General features: G+C 37.2%; 1 protein-coding gene across 1 annotated transcript in view; it reads right to left on the bottom strand.

Annotated features, from left to right (window-relative positions):
• Positions 1 to 515: 515 nt before the first annotated feature.
• Positions 516 to 24,929, bottom strand: part of LOC115222608 (nucleoredoxin-like) — a 49,699-nt gene continuing 25,285 nt past the window's right edge. Inside the window, exons 2-7 of the mRNA XM_029792911.2 lie at positions 17,498 to 17,782; positions 16,163 to 16,367; positions 15,147 to 15,235; positions 10,460 to 10,550; positions 8,170 to 8,276; positions 516 to 4,261 (exon numbers count right to left, since the gene is read on the bottom strand). Of these exons, the coding sequence (XP_029648771.1) occupies positions 4,067 to 4,261; positions 8,170 to 8,276; positions 10,460 to 10,550; positions 15,147 to 15,235; positions 16,163 to 16,367; positions 17,498 to 17,782 (972 nt within the window). The 3' untranslated portion in view covers positions 516 to 4,066. The remainder of the gene's footprint in view (positions 4,262 to 8,169; positions 8,277 to 10,459; positions 10,551 to 15,146; positions 15,236 to 16,162; positions 16,368 to 17,497; positions 17,783 to 24,929) is intronic.

Below are 24,929 nucleotides of genomic sequence, written 5' to 3'. Positions count from 1 at the left end.
TTTTCAGAACTGGGGCTTAAGTTTAGGAGCTTACTTGATAGCTTTCAGGTTGATGACAAGAGTTAGAATTAGGACTAAACTTAAATCATTTCATTGTTGTTGTTAAGTTTTAAGACTGATAGGAAATAGTAATAACAGAATGCATAGCTTATTTCAATAGAGGTGTGATAAAAAATATATGAGCAAATCTACCCATATTGATTTCTTACGTTGGTAAATAATATACATATATGCAAGGTGTTACAAAGATTTGTCATGTATATTTTGACATTTGTATAGAAATGTAATACAAAGGAAAATGAGTGGGTCTTCTCAAGAATTATCCATAAAAGGATTCTACAAACATTAAGAAGGTTTAAGGGTTTATCATGATTTGTTTACAAGGAAGCTATAGGGGCCACATGGGTTGACAAAAAAATTTACAAAAACTAAAAAAAAAAAAAACCTGAAAAAACTTCGATGAATCTACCCATTAATCTACCTAAAGTGTTACAATACGAGTGGATCTACCCGTGCATCTACCCATTGTGCTTTTTTGTATTTTTTTTTTTTACATTCGGGTATATATGTGTATTGCATAGAAGCACACTATATGCATAGTATCTTTAGACATTTAGACAGAAGTGTAAAAAAAAAAGTTACAGGTGGATGTACCCGAGGGTTACTTTGGATAAACTTTACACAGCAGTATATATGTGTTGTATACAATAATGCTAATATGCATGGCACATTGTGACATTTAGATAGAAACTTTTAAGAAATTTACAGGTGGATCTGCCTGTGAATCTACGAATGTGGCTTTTAGTACAAGTACAGATAAATACTTTAAACTAATAATGTTTTTGCATGTAGATGAAAAGAACAGACGGGCAAAAAAAAAAAGAAAAAAAAAGCTGTCCATTCTTATACATGTAGAAGTCTGTGTGTGAGACTGATTGACAAAAAAAAAAAAACAGACGAGGAGCATGTGTGCAATGTATATGTCGGGTATCAAACTTTAATGTATGTATATGTAATATTAGCTTCATGTGTCTTATATGAATATATATTAGCATCATGTATGTGTGTTGCTTGAGGACAATTTATACAGGCTTGAGACACACCCTACAGGCATCAGTATCAAGTGTGTACTTGATACACAATATAAATTACTTTGATGCTCGGGGCATTCGTTCATAAAGAAAAGTTGTGAAAATAGAACCGGGTTTGTCATAGAAAAATCGTATTAGATCAAATTTGTTGCATGCCATCAAATGACACAATAAAAAGTACTATTATTTAAAGAGTACATATATATATGTATATATATATGGACAGGACAGTGGGTTTAGTAGTTAAAATACTAAACATGGAGCCATTAGATTTTGTTCCAGGTTTGACTTTTGTCAGGGTTGACATGGCTACTGTTTTTTTTGTTTTGTTTTTTTTCTGCACTCAATAAAATAAGTAACAGTAACTGTAACATAATAAACATTCAAAGTGAATGAGGTTACGACAGACATCAATTGATAAAAATGTCAATTAAAAAAACAGAAGAGGCTTCGAGTTTCCGAGTCTCCCCTTCTTTACTGTGTAAGCTACACGTCGTAAAGTGATGCAGCGTGATGCTTCAAACTCATATCGCTATTGATGTAAAAAAAAAAAAAAAAAAGCCATATGTTCTAATTAAAGCATGTACAACATGTATCGCATTAAATAATGGTAAAGGCATGTCCTTCATTAAAATCCAGCATTAGATAGGAAATCTTGTTGGAGAGAGAAAAAAAAAAAAAAAAAAAGGGACCAGTTCTACTTTTTTTAAAGCAAAACTGAGGCAAAAATTTTCAAGTCTTGTAAACCCTCATCATTTTAGTGATTGCTGTTCTCATGCAGATATAAATTAGATGACCATAATCTCTCTCTCGATACACCAACACACACATATATACATATTACATCCTCCTTTGATGCAAGATCTTTACATTCATTACTCCTAATATCTCTTTCATTCAGCCATCACACCGTAATTGCTTATCTTCCAATAATACAATACGAACCAATCAAACAAACACTGGATACTATATGATGATTATTATTGAAGGCTATCTATTACACAGGTGTCATGCAACACAAGAAATGTGCATTGGTTAAAAAGTGTTTGACTTTGCAACCACTTTGTTCTGCGTTCAAACATACTGCATGAGATCTTGTGCAAGTGTCTTCTATTAAAGACTTGAGTTGACTAGTTCCTTATTACTGGTATTTGGTAGACTATGCAGACACTTCTCTACAAGTCTAAAATTTGATTATGCTCACATTATGTTCCTTCAGTTCTTGTAACATAAATGACTCGAGAAGCAAAGATCGATAAAATAAATACCAAATTCAAACAAGTACTGGGGTTAATTACAATTACTAAACCTTTGAAGATGGTGCTTCAGCATGGCCACAATCAGTTTACTAACCAAAACCAGTACAAGAATAAGGTTAGAAGAAAACAAAAAAAAAAGGACTTCTAAATGTTATACTGAACTGTCAGATGAAAATAAATGAACAGTATTTATACCAAGAACATATGTAAGAATGATTGTGAAAAATTATAAAAGATAAAGGAAAATATGATTCGATATTTGGCTGTTGCCATTCAATTCTTGTTCACAGAAGCTACTTTAGGGTGCTTTGAACATCCTTTCTTTAAACCCTCATTTCCATCTACTTTTGTTACCATTTATAAGCTCTTGTGAATTTTTTTTTTTTTTGTTGGACCGTTTTTAATTTTCCTTAGATTTCTCCATTAGCCTTTTTTGATACTAATCTACCCAAGACCACTTTTGGTTCTATGATACAAACTTCTTATTGTAAAATGGTCTAAAATTAAAACCTAATATCAAAAAATTTCATATTGATTTATGTTTCAAACAGCAGTTTAATGACAAAAATTATTTCATCAAAATTCATTTCGAAACTGAAACAAAAAAAAAAACCCAAAAAAAAAACCCAGTATACTTCAACTAAAAGTAAAGGTTAAATAAACTATGAACACCCTCAAATTCCTTACCATTCTCTTTGCATAAATACTTCTAGCCATCCTTCAGATTCACATTCATCTAGCAGACCAGTATTATAATTATTACATTTTTTTTCTCCCATTTCACTACCACACTCGTCATCTATTCTAACTTCCATACATATGGAGGGGAGAGAAAGAGTCGTCATCATCAAAAGCAAAAGTTTCTGAGTCATAAAAATTCAAACCCATCAAATCTCAGCTTCCACTGGCTATCTATTTCTAAATAGTTATCTATCCAATCAACAGTTGGTCTACTTAGGGCTTTCATAATCCCTACCACAACTTTTTCACTTTGCTTTAATGCAATTTTCCACCAGCCACTCAGAAGTAGTAAAAACTGGGGTATTTTTTACCTGTTATATTGCAAATATTCGGGATAGGTAGCTGATAAAGAGATCAGAGAAACAATAAACATTTCTTAAGATGTTTTCAATGTCTTCCCATCTAAACGTCATAACAAAAATATTCAAGAGTCAGTGACTCAAATCATATGTCCCTAACCTGATATTGGCACACATTAAAAAAAAAAAAAAAAAACCAAGAAGGAAAAAGGTCTTCAAAATAAAGATACAAGCCAAGACTGCTGTTTCATATCAGTTAGGAATATCAGGACATTTACACCTAGACTCGAAATGAACCATTCAGAAACCTCACAGTCAGACAATCAATCTACACACAGGGTACTGTTGACAACCACCCAACTTTCACCTTTTTACAGAATCAATAGTAGACATTTGCAAACCATCAACCACATCCAGTCATCCCCTCTCTCTCTCTCATCCAACTAACCACCATCTTATATTGGGTCTCTTAGATTCAAGTACGTTAAACAACCTCATTTTCTGAACTTTTGTATGTTAGGAAAAAAAAAAAAAATTTTTTTTAAAAATGTAATCAGGAGATATTGTTTTGAACCACACCCTATCAAGAACTTGATGATATTTTCACACCATACAGCCACATATGTACCAATGCAAGTATGAGTGGTTGTCTTGTCCTTTCACACTGGTACGCCGTTCACGAGTCTAGCAACAGTGGTTCAGCTGGGAGACAGCCACTGAAGTAGTCGTCCAAGAAACTTGCAGCTACTTCAGAGGTGATCGTCGTTTCAGAACATACAAACAGTTTCTCTTCAGGACAGTCTGTGATCACTAAAAGGGGGTTTCGATCTTCAAGTGCAGCATAGTCACGGAAGAAATCACATATTTCATCCTGCAATCAAAAATGAATACAAAATTAACAAGTGGTATAGTGAAAATGAGGCTCTAAAGGCATGCTGCTTCCATCCATGCCCCCCCCCAATCTATTTTGGTCAAATCTCTCCAACAACACATCTTCCTAACCTCCACCCAGCCTCTATCTCTCTTGTGAACTTCCTATCCAGTTCTCTACCAACTCAGTTATATTCACCCACTGTACATTAATAGTAGTGAAGGTGCACAGCTCAGTGGTTACAGCATCAGGCTTACAATCGTAAGGTTTTGAATTCAATTCCTGAGCCAGGCCTTGTGCTATGCTCTTGAGCAAGACACTTTATTTCACTTTGCTCCATTCACTAAGCGGCAACACTGATGCCAAGCTGTATCAGCCTTTGCCTTTCCCTTGCGTAACATCAGTGCCATAGAGAGGGGAGACTCGTATGCGTGGATAACTGCTTGTCATCCACAAAAAACCAGGCTCAGACTTGTGCCTCAAAGGGGGTCTTTATCGTTTTTACCTTGATGGTATACCTCAACACATTTCCTTCATTATTTTTTCTCTCCCAGGCAGTGAGCTGGTAGAAATGTTAGCATGCCGGGCAAAATGCATAGCTGTATTTTGTCTGCCGTTACGTTCTGAGTTCAAATTCCGCCGAGGTCGACTTTGCCTTTCATCCTTTCAGGGTCGATAAATTAAGTACCAGTTACGCACTGGGGTCGATGTAATCGACTTAATCCGTTTGTCCCCCTCTGTGTTTAGCCCCTTGTGAGTAGTAAAGAAATATATCTTTTCTCTCCCCTCACCTTTTTTCCAACTGGTAAAGCCATTCATCTCTACAGCAAGACACCTTTTCTTATCCTTCAATTCATACTCTAACCTCTCATTACTTGGCAGAGTTGCTTCCCTCAATACAACTCACCCACTCACATGAGGTCCTTGTCTTGCAAGTTACTTGGTTACTTCACTGCTGCTGGCGCCAGATGAAAAGCACCTAGTACATCCTGTAAAGTGGTTGGCATTAGAAAGATCACTCGGCCACAGAAACTATGCCAAAGCAGACAGCAGAACTTGGTACAATTGTCTGGCTTGTAAGTTCCTATCAAACCATCCATCCAACTTATGCCATCAATGGCATAATGGAAAATGGATGTTAAATGATGATAATGATGTAGCATCATCTTGTGATAGCATTTGTTCACATGAATATTTCTATATATTTTTTACCAATGTGCTCTATGGCAATGGATAAAAACACAACAACTCTAAATTCAAATATCTTTTTTAGATGCCTCCTCTACAGCAGTTATAATTTGTACTAACCTCACTGACACTAGTCTTAACCCTTTAGTTACCAACCCGGCTGAAACCGGCTCTGGCTCTGGATGCAAATGTCTTATTTTCATAAGTTTTGAATCAAAATCTTCCACTAAACCTTAGTCACAATTTATGTTCCTAACACGAGCTTAATTTTATTTTACTAAATTCTTTGTTACATTTAAAGTAATTGAAAGAAACACAGAACATCTCAAAATAAATACGGTAATGAAAGGGTTAAATATGACAGGTCTTAATTTACGGTTGAGTGGCTACAATTAAGAGAGAGCAGTCAGCTATAAGCATATGCATAAATTGTTAATATAATCTAGCGATTTACTGAACAAGCAAACAAACCAGGCTTTTGTAGGGAAAAACTGGGTTTGAAGACATTAAAAATACATAGTATACAAATTGCAGGTGTATGAGGCTGTGAATGACTCATAACATGATAATGAGTTCAAACATGATTGTTACAGCAATTTATAGGTGCAGGCATGATCAGGAAATTTTCTTTGTAACTATGAGGCCGCAGGATCTATCTCACTGTACAGCAGCTCGGGTGTCTGGTACCATAGCCTTGGATCAGCCAGCATTCCTGATCTTAAGTAGTACACTTAATCCATCACTTAATTTGCTGCTGCCACTGGCACCTGGCTCTAGGGTAGCATTAACTCAAAGTCCAATATCACAACATGGAATTTATGCAGGGATACATCAATTCTGAGTGGCAGTGGGCTAATCACATAGTTGATTCTTATATCAATGGTTTTGTTAATGAATGGTAAGGAATGAAAATAAAACATATATTTAAATGTAGAGTCTCAACTTCTAGTGTGTTTATGAGAGTAGTGTAATTATTGTCCATCCACCCACTATTCCTGGAAGGGCCATAAAGGTAGCATCCTCAGGCACCTCCTTTATAGGGTCCAGTCAGAAGCAACCATCATTACACTTTACCAAGTACAATTAACTGAGACTATCAAACCATCTCATTCTTGGTCTATCTTTATGTTTTTTGCCAGTTGGCTCAGCATGAAAAATCAGTCTTGTGATTTTTTCCTGTGACATTCTAATAAGAGTAAATAATGGTAACTGTTAGTGTATAGGCATTACAAAATCTTTGATTGCAGATGAATGCATATCTTGGAATGCTTTTCTAATGAAAGTTGTACAATTTCCAAGTTACAGAGATAAACAAAAGCACAAATTCATTCCTGAGATAGGAAATTAATGTCTAAGAGTCAACATCTTGTAAATATGTGAAAACATGTAATCAACTTAATTATATTCAATCTAAAGAAGGCGGCAAGCTGGCAGAAACGTTAGCATGCTGGGCGAGATGCTTAGGAGTATTTCGTCTGCCATTACGTTCTGAGTTCAAATTCCGCCAAGGTCGATTTTGCCTTTCATCCTTTCGGGGTTGATTAAATAAGTACCAGTTACGCATTGGGGTCAATATAATCGACTTAATCCCTTTGTCTGTCCCCTCTATGTTTAGCCCCTTGTGGGCAGTAAAGTAATATATATTCAATCTATCTTTGGGCATGTGAAAGTAACATGAAAACAAATAAAAACCACATTTACAATATACATCAACAATCATTTCATCATATCATCAAATTTCACCTAAATTTATACAATAATCAAATTTTCATGATTGTTATTCAGGTGTAGCTATGTGCTAACAAGGTTGCTTCCCTATAACATGCTTTCATGTTTAGTTCAACTGTATGGCACCCAGGGGCACACAATGGCCCTAGGTGTATTCTGTTATAACCTTTGGTCAATCAAAGCATTGTGAATAGATTTGGTAGACAGAAACTGGAAGAAGCCCACACAGTATGTGAGTGTATGTATGTGTATTACTTTACAGCCTCCCTGCCTTGACATTGCATGGTAGATGTAAAAAAGTGTCACTGTCATACAAGCGGTATCCTTCATTTCTTCCATGAAAACAGGTGAGGGCATCCATCTGTGGAAAATCTGCCTCAACAAGTTTTGTCTAATCCATGCAAGCACAGAAAAGTGGACGGGAAAACCATGATGCATTTCATCAAAATCTCCAGTTTTTTTATCAGGAGACATATATAAAGTAACTCAGGAATTTAAGAATTAATGGAATTCCATCAAAAGTATTCAAGCCTGGTCTCTGGTTTGAGACAATTTCCTCCTATCAGTCTGGGAGACCAGAAAAGAGTCATAAGTGCTGCCCTTTCTTCCTGATTAAGCAATTAAAAATTAAAAAAAAATGTCTTAGGCATCATTGGACAAGGTACATAACTCTGCTTACTTTAATTTACAAACCAACAGATTCCACCCTCAGCCTCATAGTAGGAAGGATAATTTTAAACAAAAATCATCCTAAATGGATACGAAAGTCAAAATAGAAATATAGTATATGTTGGTAAAAGCATCATCGTTTTTGTATCCATTTTTGTCTGCTGGCATGAATTGGATGAAACCTATTCAACCATTAGTATATGGGTGGATACTGTTTTTGATACCAAATACTTTACTACTGTCTGTATAATAAAGCCAAATGTGTGTGTGTGTGTGTGCATTTGTATATCATATATATATATATATAATCTTTTGATATTTACCTCACCCCCATAAAAAAATAACAGCCGCTGATCCTCTCTCTGGTGTTCTTTTTCTGCTAAATCCTGAAGAATGTTACGGGCTGATTCCATCTCTTTTTTGTTGCCATCTGCAAAAAATGGAAGAAAACAGCATTTAAGTTGTAGTTAGACTGGACAATAAATGGAAAAAACAAAAACAAAAACAACAAAAAAACCCCCCGTTTTTGTTAAAGCAACAGAATCATAATTCCTATCCATTTCTCTGTTTCCCCTCATCATCAGTATTCACAAACCTACCTGTATTGCATCTCTGGCATTTAATGAATTACAGAATTGTGTTCTCTTTTATTCTAATTTCATTGTTTTAACATCCACTTATATGGAGTAAAAATACAATTTGTCAAAGTGGATTTTCTACAAATGGATGCCCTTCCTGTTGCCAACCTTCACTTGTATCCAAGTGTGTAATATTTCCTCTTGATCAGATATATTTTCTCAGCATACTCGAAACGAAGGTCACCGCTTGCACAACAATGACACTTGCTTTACAACTCTCACATGGCAAAGCAGGGAGACAGCAATACACACACACACATATATATATATACAACAAGTTTATTTCAGTTTTCATCAATCAAATCACTAAGAAGGCTTTGGTCAGCACAGGGTTATAGCAGATGACACTTGACCAAGGTGTGCGGCAGTGGGAATAAAACCCAGAACCATGTAGTTGGGGGAGCCTACTTCCTTCACCTGCACTTCCCAGTTTTAAAATATCATCATCTTCCGTTTTTGCTTCCTGGTCTTGCCACTTGTCAGTTTTCTCATCTCTTGAAACACAGAAAAAAAAAAGCCAGGCTTTGTTGTTGTAAATGCTATTCCTTTACGACAAAGTTTTTACAGTTGGCTGCCATTCTTATTGCTAACCACTCTCATGTACATACCAGGAGTATTTTAGTGTAACCAAAATAGAATATTACTAGTGGGACCCATATAAATTCCACAGAATGAAAAAAATTAAAAGAAACTATTTAAGAAAGGATGATTAGCATTTTTATTTTGCTAAGTTATTTCACTTCCAGTCACAATAATATGATTTAAAAATTTCCCTCTGCTAAGCACTTTAATATTTCTTTTTCTTTCTACCACATCAACAAACTTTTTAACTATGTAATTCCCTTTTTCATGCCTTTAACATTTCCCTTTCTCTTCACCTCTCACTTCCACTAACCACATGAGTGACAGCATAATGCATCGGCTGGCTATCTGCTCTCTCATTCACTCCATCTCCTCCTCTCTAACAAGCTAAAGTGTAATGTGTGAACAAACAGGTAGAAATATAATATTAAAGATTTAGTTCAATAAAAAAAAAATTCTTTTCACTCTAGTTTTCAGTGACAAAGCTCATTTTATTTCTTTGTAGATGTATCTCTACTCTGACAATACAAACGCTATCTGTCTGTCTGTCTATCTCTTAATGTAACTGCCTCCGCTGCTCATCTCTCTTTATCTGCTTTTCTTTAACCTCACCCTCTGTTAAATATTGTATCCTAAACATATCACTTTCTCTTTTACCTTTTCCTCCCCACCCAACAGTATGTTGTTAACTCTTTTCTCTCTCTTCACATCTCCCTTTAACTAACCATCTAACACATTTGGCCTTATGATACATCTTTCTCTACTTTTTCCTCACTTCTTTCTTCTCTACTCACCCTCCCATCCCTCATTTTTACTCCACTTCCCTTACTAACTAAAGTATAATGGGTGAACAAACAGTAGATTATTACACAGATGATGTAATAATTGATGTGATTAGTATCCCACAAGCATCATTTCATTTCAGCAGATGCAGTTATATGAAAAAAGCAGTCATGGTTGTGTGGTAAGAAGCAGGCTCTTCCAACGGCATGGTTCTGGGTTCAGTCGCATTGTGTGACACATTGTCCAAGCTTTTTCTGCTATAGTCTGAGGTCAACCAATGCAATGAGTAGATTTTGTAGAAGGAAACTGAAAGAAGCCTAATGTGTATGTGTTTGTTATATTTGTTTGTTCCCTCACCCCTATCATGTGATGACTGGTCTAGGTTTGTTTATGTCCTTATAACTTAGCAGATTGGCAGAAAAGGTTGATAGAACAAGTGCCAGACTTAAAAAAATAAGTACTGGGACTGAAACAGGTAAAAAATAAAACGATAATCTTTATGGTGTGTGACACACATACACATGGAAAATTGCTTTTAATCTTACAGATTCAACAGAATAACATGATGTCCTCAACACCACCCTCAACTAGAACACCAATCACTGCTTACCAGTTAATAAAATTAGGCATGGACCTTCATTCAGCGAAGCAGCTGTTGTGTCAGTCAGTTCATTTAGTGCTTTCACATACCAAGGAAAATCCTTTAAAAAGAAAAGTACATGTTTTTTAAAAAAAAACAGCAAATCGAAAGAAAAATATGAGCCCCACCCCTTTATTAATAAACACAAATTAGAGACAGACACAAATTAGTGGTATAAAAAAAAAGTAAGATTAAACAAAATATAGGAGAGACATAAAAGTTCTGAGTTATAACTATAAAATCACTAGACTTGGATGTTGTTATACACTGCTGGTCACAATGAGCTTCCTTACATTGTTCATCATCATCATCGTCGTTTAACGTCCGCTTTCCATGCTAGCATGGGTTGGATGGTTTGACTGAGGGCTGGCGAACCAGATGGCTGCACCAGGTTTCAATCTTGATCTGGCAGAGTTTCTACAGCTGGATGCCCTTCCTAACGCCAACCACTCCGAGTGTAGTGGGTGCTTTTACGTGCCACCGGCACAAGGGCCAGTCAGGCGGTACTGGCAACGACCTGCTTGAATCTTTTCACACATGCCAACGGCACAGGTGCCAGTAAGGCAATGCTGGTAACGATCCTGCTCGAATGGTGCCTCCTACACGCCACCGGCACGGAAGCCAGTTTGCCGCTCTGGCAATGATCATGCTCGGGTGGTGCTCTTAGCATCCTACTAGCACGGGGCACAAGTGCCAGTAAGGCGAAGCGGGTAACGATCACACTCGAATGGTGCCTTTTAAGTGCCACTGGCACGGAAGCCGGTTAGCCACTCTGTCAACGATCACGCTCGACTGGTGCTCGTGGCTGTCATTGAATTTCACTTGCCTCGATAGGTCTTCGCAAGCAGAGTTTAGTGTCCAAAGAAGGAAAAGGTACGCATAAGTGGGTTGGTTATGCCCCTGGCACAGGCCACGAGGTTATGGTCTCATTTGGCTTGCCGGGTCTTCTCAAGCACAGCATATTTCCAAAGGTCTCGGTCACTAGTCATTTCTTTGGTGGTAGCTTTCAAATGATGTCATCCCACTGGCTAGGGAGGCTGACCAACGTTCTCTCTGAACAGAATGCCAGTCCATCACAGAGTTAACCATTAAAAGATGAGTGGACTGGGGCAAGGTGAAATGAAGAGTTTTGCTCTAAATGATACCACTCCATTGGCTCAGCAGGAATGAGGACCAACATTATGCCTGAGCAGAACGCCAGACCATAACAAGGTTACCCATTCACAGTTGAGTGGACTGGAGCGACATAAAGTGTTTTGCTCAAGGACACAACACACTGCTGGCCTGGCAATTGAAACCTCATTTCACAATTGTGCATGTGACACCCTAAGCACTAGGCCGTATACCTACTATAAAATATGAGATAATGACAAAGAAATGTTGGACTCGTATGAAACTAGAGAAAACGGTGGTAGTAGCAGTGGAAAGATTACAATAATGATATTTAGCACCTGACTGAACAGACCCATTATCATCATCATCATCGTCGTTGTTTAACGTCCGCTTTCCATGCTAGCATGGGTTGGACGATTTTGACTGAGGGCTGGCGAACCAGATGGCTGCACCAGGCTCCAATCCTGATTTGGCAGTTTCTACAGCTGGATGCCCTTCCTAACGCCAACTACTCCGAGAGTGTAGTGGGTGCTTTTTACGTGCCACCGGCACGGGGATGATCATATATTTCCGCCATGACCCTAGCACTTCTTTATGCAAGAATCCTGAGTACATTATCTAATATTTCCTTTCTTAATCCTTCTACCATGAAAATTTGAAATAATATATATATAGAAGAGCTGAACTCTTAATGTTTGAGGGAACATGTGAAAGTAGTAGACCGAGGAAGATGTGGGATGAAGTGATGAGAAAAGATCTTCAGATGTAGGGCCTTACAGAGGGGATAACAGGGGACTGAGACTCCTGGTGGCTTGCTGTGCTTGAGGAGATATGTCAAGCTAAGTGAAATCATGGTTGTCCTTGAATACAGGCATGTCCCCTGCATCCCTCTTCAGCTGTGCATTTCTAATCTTGCGGGCTTGTGTGTACCAGTGCCATGTGATACCCATCGTGCCTGTGCTGCATAAAAGCACCTGGTATACTTTGTAAAGTGGTTGACATTAGGAAGGGCATCCAGCCGTAGAAACTATATCAAAACAGACATGGAACCCAGGCAGCTGGCCAGCTCATCAAACTGTCCATCAGATGCCAGCATGGAAAACAGATGCTAAATGAGGATATATATATATGCTTATGAATTTGTGTTGCAAGGTTCCCAATGTGAAACTATGTGTGTTGAAACAGATATTGTTGTATTTTGGGATGGTCATTCATCATCAGCATCATCGTTTAACATCCATTTTCCATGCTAGCATGGGTTGGACGGTTCAACCGGGGTCTGGGAAGCCAGGAGACTGCACCAGGCTCCAGTCTGATCTGGCAGTGTTTCTACAGCTGGATGCCCTTCCTAACGCCAACTACTCCATGAGTATAGTGGGTGCTTTTTACGTGCCACCGGCACGGGGATGATCATATATTTCCGCCATGACCCTAGCACTTCTTTATGCAAGAATCCTGAGTACATTATCTAATATTTCCTTTCCTTAATCCTTCTACCATGAAAATTTGAAATAATATATATATAGAAGAGCTGAACTCTTAATGTTTGAGGGAACATGTGAAAGTAGTAGACCGAGGAAGATGTGGGATGAAGTGATGAGAAAAGATCTTCAGATGTAGGGCCTTACAGAGGGGATAACAGGGGACTGAGACTCCTGGTGGCTTGCTGTGCTTGAGGAGATATGTCAAGCTAAGTGAAATCATGGTTGTCCTTGAATACAGGCATGTCCCCTGCATCCCTCTTCAGCTGTGCATTTCTAATCTTGCGGGCTTGTGTGTACCAGTGCCATGTGATACCCATCGTGCCTGTGCTGCATAAAAGCACCTGGTATACTTTGTAAAGTGGTTGACATTAGGAAGGGCATCCAGCCGTAGAAACTATATCAAAACAGACATGGAACCCAGGCAGCTGGCCAGCTCATCAAACTGTCCATCAGATGCCAGCATGGAAAACAGATGCTAAATGAGGATATATATATATGCTTATGAATTTGTGTTGCAAGGTTCCCAATGTGAAACTATGTGTTGAAACAGATATTGTTGTATTTTGGGATGGTCATTCATCATCAGCATCATCGTTTAACATCCATTTTCCATGCTAGCATGGGTTGGACGGTTCAACCGGGGTCTGGGAAGCCAGGAGACTGCACCAGGCTCCAGTCTGATCTGGCAGTGTTTCTACAGCTGGATGCCCTTCCTAACGCCAACTACTCCATGAGTATAGTGGGTGCTTTTTACGTGCCACTGGCACAAGTGCCAGGGGAGGCTGGCAACGACCACGATCATTTGGTGCTTATTACGTGCCACCGGCACGGAAGCCAGTCAAGGCGGTGCTGGCATTGGCCATGTATGGATGGTGCATTTTACATGCCACCGGCACAGGGATCACAACTACAACTTCCATTTGATTTCATTATTTCTATTTATTTATTTTGCCAAATAAATACATGCACTATATATTTGCTCTTTACTCATTTATTACTGCTCTTTTAATTCGTGTCCATTCTCCTGAAATCTTTCCTCACACATCTGTGACCTCTTCAGTGACGCTTTCCATCCTTGTGGGTGCTCCTGCTCTGCTAAGCAGAGCAGGAGCACACATGAGTTAAAATATGAACAGTAATAAGTGAGTGAAGAATAAATAAATAGTGCACGTGTTTATTTGGCAAAAAATGTATGAATAATAAAATGACCATCCCCAAATACACACACACATTCACTCAAATTGTCATTATTTCTAACTGTGGAAAGTAGTTTTATATATGAATCTACCTTTCGTTGAGGAATGCCAATTTTGAAACTATCTATGTTTTGGTAGATATTCAATATTACAGGAATAACTATGGAATTTAATTTTGCAGATAAAGGGTTAAGTATAATTAACCCTTTATCTGAGATGGTATGAATGAAACAGAATTATTAATATATAGTTAAGTTCATTTTTCAGGTTTAATATCAATGTGCAGCAACTTGGTTAAGTATCTCCTACTGCAGCTCCAGCCAAAAAAAAGAAAAAAAAAAAAAAAAAAAGAAGCCTATTGTGTATGCTGGTGTAAATCTGTGTAGAGGTACATCCCATTACATGTAAAGGTAACTTAATCTTTCAGTAGCTGCTAGGATCAATAAGGTTGATCGACTCTTCAGCATTTAAACTGGCCATCTGGCTCAAATATGCTACCTGTTTTGGATGTTCTAACCAGCCAGATCCTGCCTATCACATCTACCTTTCAATGCCATTGTAAAATATAAAATCTTATCATCAAAATTTTGAAGCTACAAAATAATGCATATGAATGTGTGTGTTTGCATTTCTGCATATCACTGGAGCTTACCGCAACACTTTAACTTGTCAGTTACTGTTGAACCACCTAACCCATGCCAGAATGGAATAAGGGACATTAAATGATGAAGATGATGATGACATATATATATGTATGTGTGAAAGTAAGAGAGCAAGAGGGTATATATATGAGAATGTAAATGTTTATATCCTTCTATAACTTGATGTATCTCAATTCTTTCCTCTCCCCAATTTCTTTCTTACCTGTCCTTGCAGGTCAGCGTTTATTGCCATCCGACCATCTTTTGTGATCACTTTACCATTTTCATCAATGATAATCAAAGTAGGTATACCTGCAATAGATTAATGAATTAATTGTTAAAAACAGGTATTATATATTGATGGAAGGATTTTACAATACAGAAAGATTAAAAAAAAAAAAGATTTCGAATGGACAATTTGAAATATATTTAGGATGTCCAAATTTCCAGCTGTGATAATAATGCTATTCATCTCATAGGCCATGCTGTCAATAACCATTCTCTTGAGAAATATTTACACCCAAAAATGAAACAATTGAATGAATGAAGAGGCCTCAACACAGAGTGGAGAAGACAGGCCTCTTTAGTCATGTCAGAGACAAGTGCTGTCCAACCCATGTTGCAATGAGGAAGGTCATCCAGTTACAAAAATCCATACAAAATTTTGCTATGTGAGCCAAAATACAAGAATCAGAGAGGAGTGGCAAGATATCAACTTTAGTATGGAAAAACATGTTTGATGATGATGATGATAATGAGAACTATAATAATTCATCATGGGAAATTAGGAAAGTAAAATAAATTAATTTCTTTTGTTTCACATTTAATTTTAATAATTAGAAAAGAGAGTTCTATGAGCCGGCTAATCTTTGGAATGCAATCACTATACACATGTACAATCAATAGACATCCAGTAGTGACATATTCTGTTGGGGGACTCTGGGACATTTTAGGAGCAAAAAAAAACTCACAAGTAGCAAGTGATAGTATTTTGGAGTAAGAGAGGATGTAGCACTAAACAAATTCAGATAGTGATGTAAAGTAATTTGTGGTGACAATGACAAAATTGATGTATCAAACAGCATACAATGGCATACAAACCAGTATAGGCAGATGAGCAAATAGAAAAAAAAAACAGATGTCCCCCTTTGGTAAAGCAAAATACTGCTTAAAAATATGATATAGGATTATTGGAGTGAAGATATGTGTTAGTTGTCTATATATACTTAATCAACTCACCATAGACATCATAGGCAGATTTGAGGCAATGGGTTCGGGTATCATTGTAGGGTATTGCCAACCATGGCATTGTTCGGAAGTACTGCTCGAAGGAAACGTTACTGCGGTCAGACGAGACGAAGACTACTTCAAAGTTTCGCCCTTCAGATTTTAGTTTATCATACATGGCTGACAACACAGGTGTGAAGTGCTTGCAAGGAGGACACTGTAAGCAGCAAAAAGGCATTCATTTAAGAGTGAATGAGTGTTAACATTAGATTCAGTTATGAACAAATGTGCTAAAACTTGGATTCAAACATTGAGTTAGTGATTGATTTGAACAGTTATTTTAATAATTGAATTAAGCTTAGATTCAACTTTAATGTGGAAGAAAACCTGAGGAAGATGAGCTGTTAAACATGAATAAGATGAAAACCATTGAAAGTTTTGTGGGTTTACGTTTAATATTAAAATATATTTAACCCTTTTGATACCAACCTGCCTGAGACCACCAGTACAAACTTTCTGGTTTAAATTAAAGCCTTCCATCAAAATTCTATGTTACTTTATGCTCCAAACAGCAGCTTAATAATAACAAAGCTATTTTAGTAAATGTCAAGTACATCAACATCAAAAATCAATGGAAATTGTAGTTGTGATCCCTGTGCCGGTGGCACGTAAAAAGCACCATCCGAACGTGGCCAATGCCAGCGCTGCCTCGACCGGCTTCCGTGCCGGTGGCACGTAAAACGCACCAATCTGATCGTGGCTGTTGCCAGCGGCACATAAAAAGCACCCACTACACTCACGGAGTGGTTGGCGTTAGGAAGGGCATCCAGCTGTAGAAACACTGCCAGATAAGACTGGAGCCTGGTGCAGTCTCCTGGCTTCCCAGACCCCGGTTGAACCATCCAACCCATGCTAGCATGGAAAACGGACATTAAATGATGATGATGATGATGAAAGGATGTGTATTTCTATAGAAATATGGTAACAAAAGGTTTAAGTGACCAAAATATAAATCTTCCATTCAGATTTCATGTTAATTTATGTTCCAAATTCTAGCTTAATAATGACTAAGTTATTTTAGTAAATTCTTCCTTATTTTCAAATTATCTGGAAAGCAGTGTATTTCTGCAGAAACATGGTAACAAAAGGGTTAACCCTTTTGATACTAATCTTCCACAAAACCTTAGTCACAATTTATGTTCCTAACACTAGCTGAATGATAACAAAGTTGTTTTACTAAATTGTTTGTTCTCTCTTTAAAATTAATTGAAAGAAACACAGAGCATCTCAAAATAAATATGGCAACGAAAGGGTTAAAGGAGTCTTAGAATTAGAAGTTTTACTTACCCAATGTGCTGAGAAATATAGACCTGTAATCTTCCCCTGCAGTTCGGTCAAGGCATCTACATATCCAAACGTTTCACCGTCAGAGTTATTGGTCAACAGCTTACCTCGAATCACCTCCTTAAACGGGCTTGGTCTCCATGGGAACATCTCTCCTCGTGGGTCGTCTTCAATACAGCTGATACCATTTTTAGTGATAACTTTGCCAGTTTCAGTATCTAAAAGAACTAACATGGGTACTCTTGGAACTGGCACTCGGAGAACATGGTATTTTTTGATAAGAGCTTTCTGGAAAATAAATCAAAGATAAAAGTTAGTTATATATTTCTAGGTTGACATTCACGCTTCCTTTTATTAATCCCAACAAATTCATTATTTACTTTTAACACATTAATTAAAATTTCCATTTCATTCTAGCAACCAAATAATACTTCATCGTTCATGAGATAATACAGGAAGCTCTATGTGGTTGCAAGATCTACTGGAAATAGCAGCCAAATCTCTTTCAAACCATTAAAAGATGGAAGGAAACATTGCATAATTGGACAATAATGTCCAATTTTCAGCATTCATTCCCATAAGAAATGAAGCTTTAAATCACAAGTAACAACTATATGAACATGTTAATCTTGAGATTTACTTAACTCTTTTGATATTATTATGCTTAAGACTGGAGACGGCGAGCTGGCAGAAATGTTAGCATGCGTTGCTGTATTTTGTCAGCCGTTATGTTCTGAGTTCCAATTCCGTCGAGGTCGACTTTGCCTTTCAGCCCTTCGGGGTCGATAAATTAAGTGCCAGTTACGCACTGGGGTCGATGTAATCGACTTAATCCGTTTGTCTGTCCTTGTTTGTCCCCTCTGTGTTTAGCCCCTTGTGGGTAGTAAAGAAATAAAAGCTTAAGACTGTTCCTGGTTCTATGATACAAACTTTTTGGTTAATTAAAATTTTCCATTGAAATATCAAGTTAATAATTAATTAAAACAAAAGCAATATATTTCAATGGAAATATGGCAACAGAAGAGTTAAACTGTTACAGATTTTTTTTTTTTCACTTTCAGCAGTTTCCAATATTTTGCTTTTTACTTGTTTCAGTCATTAGACTGCAGTCATGCTGGGGCAACTGTTTGAAGAATTTTTAGTTGAATGTATTGACCCTAGTATATTCTTTTTTAAAGCCTGGTACTTATTCTATCAGTCTCTTTTGCTGAACTGCTAAGTTACAAGGACATAAACATACCAACACTGGCTGTCAAGCAGTGATGGAGGGACAAACACAGACACATGCATATATGGCGTTAGGAAGGGCACCTAGCCGTAGAAACATTGCCAGATCAGACTGGGCCTGGTGCAGCCTTCTGGCTTCCCAGACCCCAGTTGAACCGTCCAACCCATGCTAGCATGGAAAGCGGACGCTAAACGATGATGATGATATATATATATATACACATACACACACACACATATACATATATATATATATATATACATACATACATACATACATACAATGAGCTTCTTTCAGTTTCCGTCTACCAAATCCACTCATAAGGCTTTGGTCAGCCTGAGGCTATAGAAGACATTTGCCCAAAGTGTCACACAATGGGACTGAACCCTGAACCATGTGTTGGTAAGCAAGCTTCTTACCACACAACTATGCCTGTTGCAGAATTAAATTTGTAAATTTCTTGAAACTTTAAAAACTCATTTTGCCACTTCTAACTATCATAAATGGCATCAGTGGTTCTTAACCATTTTTTTACCCGTGGACCCCATTTTCACTTTCCTATAGTCATGCATTGGTTTAAAAAAAAAAATTCCTGTTGTATTTTTACTATTAAACATTATTAGGAATTATGTAAAAAAAAAAATTGTTAAAATAGTTTCTGTATTGTTGAAGTATAACCAATTCATTATATATAAACTCTAACAACACAATCTTATGTAGACCCATAAGGGTCATATAAACCCCATTAACCCTTTCATTACCAACCCGGCTGAAACTGGCTCTGTAGTACAAATGTCTTGTTTTCATTAGTTTGGAATTAAAATCTTCCACCAAACCTTTGTCACAATTAATGTTCCTAACACTAGCTTAATGATAACTAAGTTATTTTACTAAATATTTTGTTATATTTAAAGTAATTGAAAGAAACACAGAGCATCTCAAAATGAATATAGTAACGAAAGGGTTAAGAACCACTGAACTACAAGCGTCCTAAATAAGGAGTTTCACTACCACTACATGTTCAGTTTTCTAATTAGGCAAAAATGGCCAGTTTGTTTGTAAAGCTGTTCACAAACATGAGTTATGCATGCTGAGATGAACCCTTATATATCTCTTCATAAACATAAGGTAGAAACAAAATATATAAAAGCAAAACACACGCAAGACTGGCAAGACTGACATTTACGGCAAAGATCTGGCAAGGAGATACAAAGGAACCTGCAGACACCATACCATCAGTATTATATTCAGAAGTAATATAACACTCTACAGCAGGTATCACACCAAAGTTAAATGTATTCATAGAAGGATGATTTAGGAGAAAGAAAGAAGGGGAAAAAAAAAGAAGCTTAGGTATGACATCCCTGCTTTTGCCAAAACATTTGCAAAAGTAAATAGATGGGATGACCCCAAAGAGGCACAATACACTTGGAAAAAAATAAAATAAAATAAAACGAAATAGGCGCAGGAGTGGCTGTGTGGTAAGTAGCTTGCTAACCGACCACATGGTTCCGGGTTCAGTCCCACTGCGTGGCATCTTGGGCAAGTGTCTTGTGCTATAGCCCCGGGCCGACCAATGCCTTGTGAGTGGATTTGGCAGACGGAAACTGAAAGAAGCCTGTCGTATATATGTATATATATATGTGTGTATGTGTGTGTGTTTGTGTACTATGTTTGTTCCCCTAGCATTGCTTGACAACCGATGCTGGTGTGTTTACGTCCCTGTCACTTAGCGGTTCGGCAAAAAGAGACCGATAGAATAAGTACTGGGCTTACAAAAAGAATAAGTCCCGGGGTCGAGTTGCTCGACTAAAGGCGGTGCTCCAGCATGGCCGCAGTCAATGACTGAAACAAGTAAAAAGGAGTAAAAAAAAAAAAAGAATAGACAGATAGAAACCATATCACTATCATCATTTAAAAATCTACTTTCCATGTTGGCATGGGTTGGGCAGTTTGACAGGAGTTGGTCAAGCAAAAGACTATATCAGGCTTTTGTGTGTTTTGGCATGGTTTTTAACGGCTGGATGCCCTTCCTGTTCAACCACCCTGCAGAATGGACTGAGTGCTTTTTACCATGGAATGAGATATTGTTGATTAAGAATGGCAGTGGAAGCTAAGACAAATTTAAAGATCAGTATACTATATTTTTAAGAACCCATTTAACAGTAAACAACATGTTACTATGGAGTAATACATCATTTAATACTGACTAGGAACATACGATGGACACTATAAAAAAAAAAAATTAATTAGCATTTGCAGTGTTAAGTAAACTACAAAGAAACTTTAAACAATACTAGAATGTGTTTGAATATAGATCATTAAATTCATATCTTAGAGGACACAACATAACATTGGTGTTTATAAAAGGGGAAACGTACAAATATATGTGTATGCATACATAGAAGGTTGTTAAGCCTAACCTTGTTTAAAGCATGTCACACACACACATTTGTAGATATGAAGAAGTATCTGAAATGTTATGACATCAGGGTGCCTTTAGTTGAGTTCACCCTGTTGTAAACAATGAGGTCAGATGTCCAGTTTGAGAATAACTTCCTCCCTTCCTTCCACAAGGTTTGGAAGCCCTGAAAAATAAACAATGCCACCCTTCCCACTCTGACTAAACAATAAAACAAAAATAATATAAAGATAGGCGCAGGCATGGCTGTGTGGTAAGATGTTTGATTCCCAATCACATGGTGTCCCATTGTGTGGCACCTTGGGCAAATGTTTTCTACTATAGCTTTGGGCCTACCAAAACCGTGTGACTAGATTTGGTAGAAACTGAAAGAAGCCCATCATATGTGTCTGTGTGTGCCTATGTTTGCCCCCCCCCCCGATTGAATAATTATCAGGCTTTAAAAAAACACAAGTACAGGGATCAATTTATTCAACTAAAACTCTTCAAGACAATGCCCCAGCATGGAACGCAATCTAATGACTGAAACAAGTAAAAGAATAAACAAACCTATTCCACAATCAAACCCTGTAGTGGTGAAATTCTTAGGCTGCAAATTAACCTCATTGTTCACTTCTACTGTACTTTATTGTTCTTCAGATTTGACAGAACGTTTAGTGCCGTGTTAAGTTACCGTTCTGCATCTGTAAGTGTTACTTTTTTTTTTTTTTCAAGATGAGAATATTTACTACTTAACACCACAACCCCTCCCAAAAAAAGCAATAAATAAAACTTTACTCACAGTATTATATTATTTCTGTAAACTTGCATAATACTATTGTTAAATTTCAGGCAGAATATTATAAATAAAAAAAAAAATATATATATAAGAGAAAATTTTAAAAAAAGTATTTGCTAGTAGCATTTCATAAAGTAGGAAAAAGGAGGATATGTGAAGTGAATCCTGTAATATCTGTATTTTGGTATTGTAAAATGATACCAGGTTGACAGAACATCAGGAATTTCACTAAACTACACAAAGAATGAATAAATAAAATAAAAATACCAGAGGGATCTATGAAGGCCAGAACTCAAAGGTTGGCAGAACACTAATATATATATATAATATTTTTATGAAACTTCAGAAGACTTTTACCCTCACTCCTTTGTGAGATGCAAACAACCATCTGCAGTGAATGGGCCTCTACACTGTCATTTGACTTGCTAAAAATAGCAGACTGAGTCACCATAGAGACTCATATTAATATCTTGAAACAAATCAAGCTCAAGTTGAATGTAGTCCTAGATGCACTATGACTAAATGACAGACAGGATGGTCACAACTTGAACGTCTTTAATCATATGTTTGTGTGGTTAGGGTTGATCTGGAGCTAACTAACCAATCATCCAACTGCTCCAAGAAGACTCATAATCCTAAAAAGCTCAAAAGTCACACTAACAGAGATTTTATTCTCTGTTCAAATGTTGAGCATGAAATCAGAGTCAACTTGGTTGACTCTTGAAACTAATGATGATCTCTGTTGGTCAAAAAGTTTAGCCAAGTTGAATAAATTACTTTCTCAGTAGAGAGACAAAGTTTAATATCTTGGTAAAGAGTTCTGCCCAAAAGTATCAGACTTCTCTTTTTCAAAGCAAAATATTTTTTTTTCACTCTGTGAACCTTTTGACTATTTAAAAAGTTTCCAAAAGTAAGAGTAATGCTTCTATAAACAAAATGATGCATTTTTTTTCCTGTTTCAATTACTGGAATCTAAGACTGGCACATAGATAGAGGCAGTTCAGCTATCTTTTACTGAAAATGTTTATTCCTTAATTCCTTATTGTGGTATGTCCCTGCCATCACTGCTGCTGCTACTGCTCTATCTGCCTAACCCCTGTTTGCCACTCATATTTCACAATGAGTCTCATAACAAATTCCTGCATCAAACAGTCATTGATTCATGAAACTTCACTCTTCCTATTTATGTGCTGATATATATATCCACCAAATAATGACATCCATATTTTCAAACCCTTCATCAACAACACCTCTGGCCCACTCTTCTATGTGATTGCTTGACCTGGTAGATAGAGACAGTCTCTATGATGATGCCTGACCCACTAGAAACAGCAACCATATTCCCCTCAAATTACATCAAAGAAAAAGAAAATTAAAACACACATGGAATATTTAGTTCAGATATACAAAAAAGCAATAATGCCTTTATCGTAACTGGTCAGCTGGAGCAATGCTGTCCTAGACCTAATACAACATCATCATCATCACTATTTAACGTCCGTTTTCCATGCTAGCATGGGTTGGACGGTTTGACCGGGGTCTGGTAAGCCATGGAGGCTGCACCAGGCTCCAGTCTGATTTGGCAGAGTTTCTACAGCTGGATGCCCTTCCTAATGCCAACCACTCCGTGAGTGTAGTGGGTGTTTTTTACGTGCCACCGGCAAAGGAGCCAGCGCAGGCTGGCAAACAGCCACGATCGGTTGGTGCTTTTATGTGTCGCCGACATGGCCGCCAGTCAGGCGACGCTAGTAACTGCCATGTTCGAACGGCACTTTTACGTGTCACCAGCACTGGTGTCTTAACTACAATTACCATTCGAATTTTTGATGATGACGAACTTGACTCAACAGGTCTCCTCAAGAACAGCGGGTGCCTCTTTCTAATCCAAGAGGATGACATTTCTTCATTGGACATTGTAAGAATGGAAATTATAACATCTTAGGAACCTCCGTTCTTTTCAATAATTTTTTTTATGCTACCACAATTTTATACTTATATTGCACAAAGCAAAAAGAAACATCTAGAACAACTAAATTATTTTTATTATTCAATACAACTCTCCTTTAACCTCCACATTCATAGTTACATATTTACAAAATATTCACCATGTTTTTGATAAAAATCAACATGCCCCATTACAATATTTATTTTTCAACTGATTATGAGATCCCAATAATCTGTTAATAATTAATAACTGATGTGATTTTCTTTCTCTATTTGTAGAAGCCCATTAATATAATGCGTTCTCATTAATAATTTATGAAACCAACCATAATCTAATCTAGATATCTTTTAAATATAAATAATAATTCATTGTAGTAACAAGTTATTCATTATGGTCAGTTCATATTAAGCAATAATCATATCAGCAAAGCATATGCAAATGGAGATCTCTGATACACACTTCATCAATTCTGATATACGCCAAGTTTTCCCTCTGGTAAGTTAATTATCAACTCGCCATCGCCACTAAGAAAGCACATTATACTATGAAGTAAGCATTACTAACCCCACCCTAAACATGTTCAACATGCAACTAAAACTCTTTAGGTTGTTTCAAGTGCTTGATCTTGCCATTACTGAGGGTTTCTCCTGATAACACACACACTCAACACAGCAAAGATTGTATTAAAAAGATGGTTTTAATTTTCCTGGGTCAGCCAAAATCCCTCATATGAGACCTACAATGAAGTACTACTCTCAAACCTTGATGGTACTACTGTTACACACACTGACATCCTAGATCCCATCTAAGGAAAGGCCAAATGTCAACAGATTGACACAAAGCCCACTCACCAACACTCTCTAACCTCTGGCCTTCAGATGTGGTCTGTAAGAAATAGCAGCCAAATACTCCTTCAACACTACTACAGTAGCTTCTCTTCCTCAGAGCTGGATGGCTTCATGTTACACTCAAGTACACCTAACTCATTTGTCCCTCCTCTCCTCATCCCTCCAAATTCAAACACATCACTACCTACTCCATCTTCTGTAAAACATCATCTTT

Source organism: Octopus sinensis, linkage group LG20, assembly GCF_006345805.1.
Source record: "Octopus sinensis linkage group LG20, ASM634580v1, whole genome shotgun sequence".
Lineage (NCBI taxonomy): Eukaryota > Metazoa > Mollusca > Cephalopoda > Octopoda > Octopodidae > Octopus > Octopus sinensis.
Note: the sequence above shows the minus strand (reverse complement) of the source record. Positions and strands in the feature narration are given on the sequence as shown.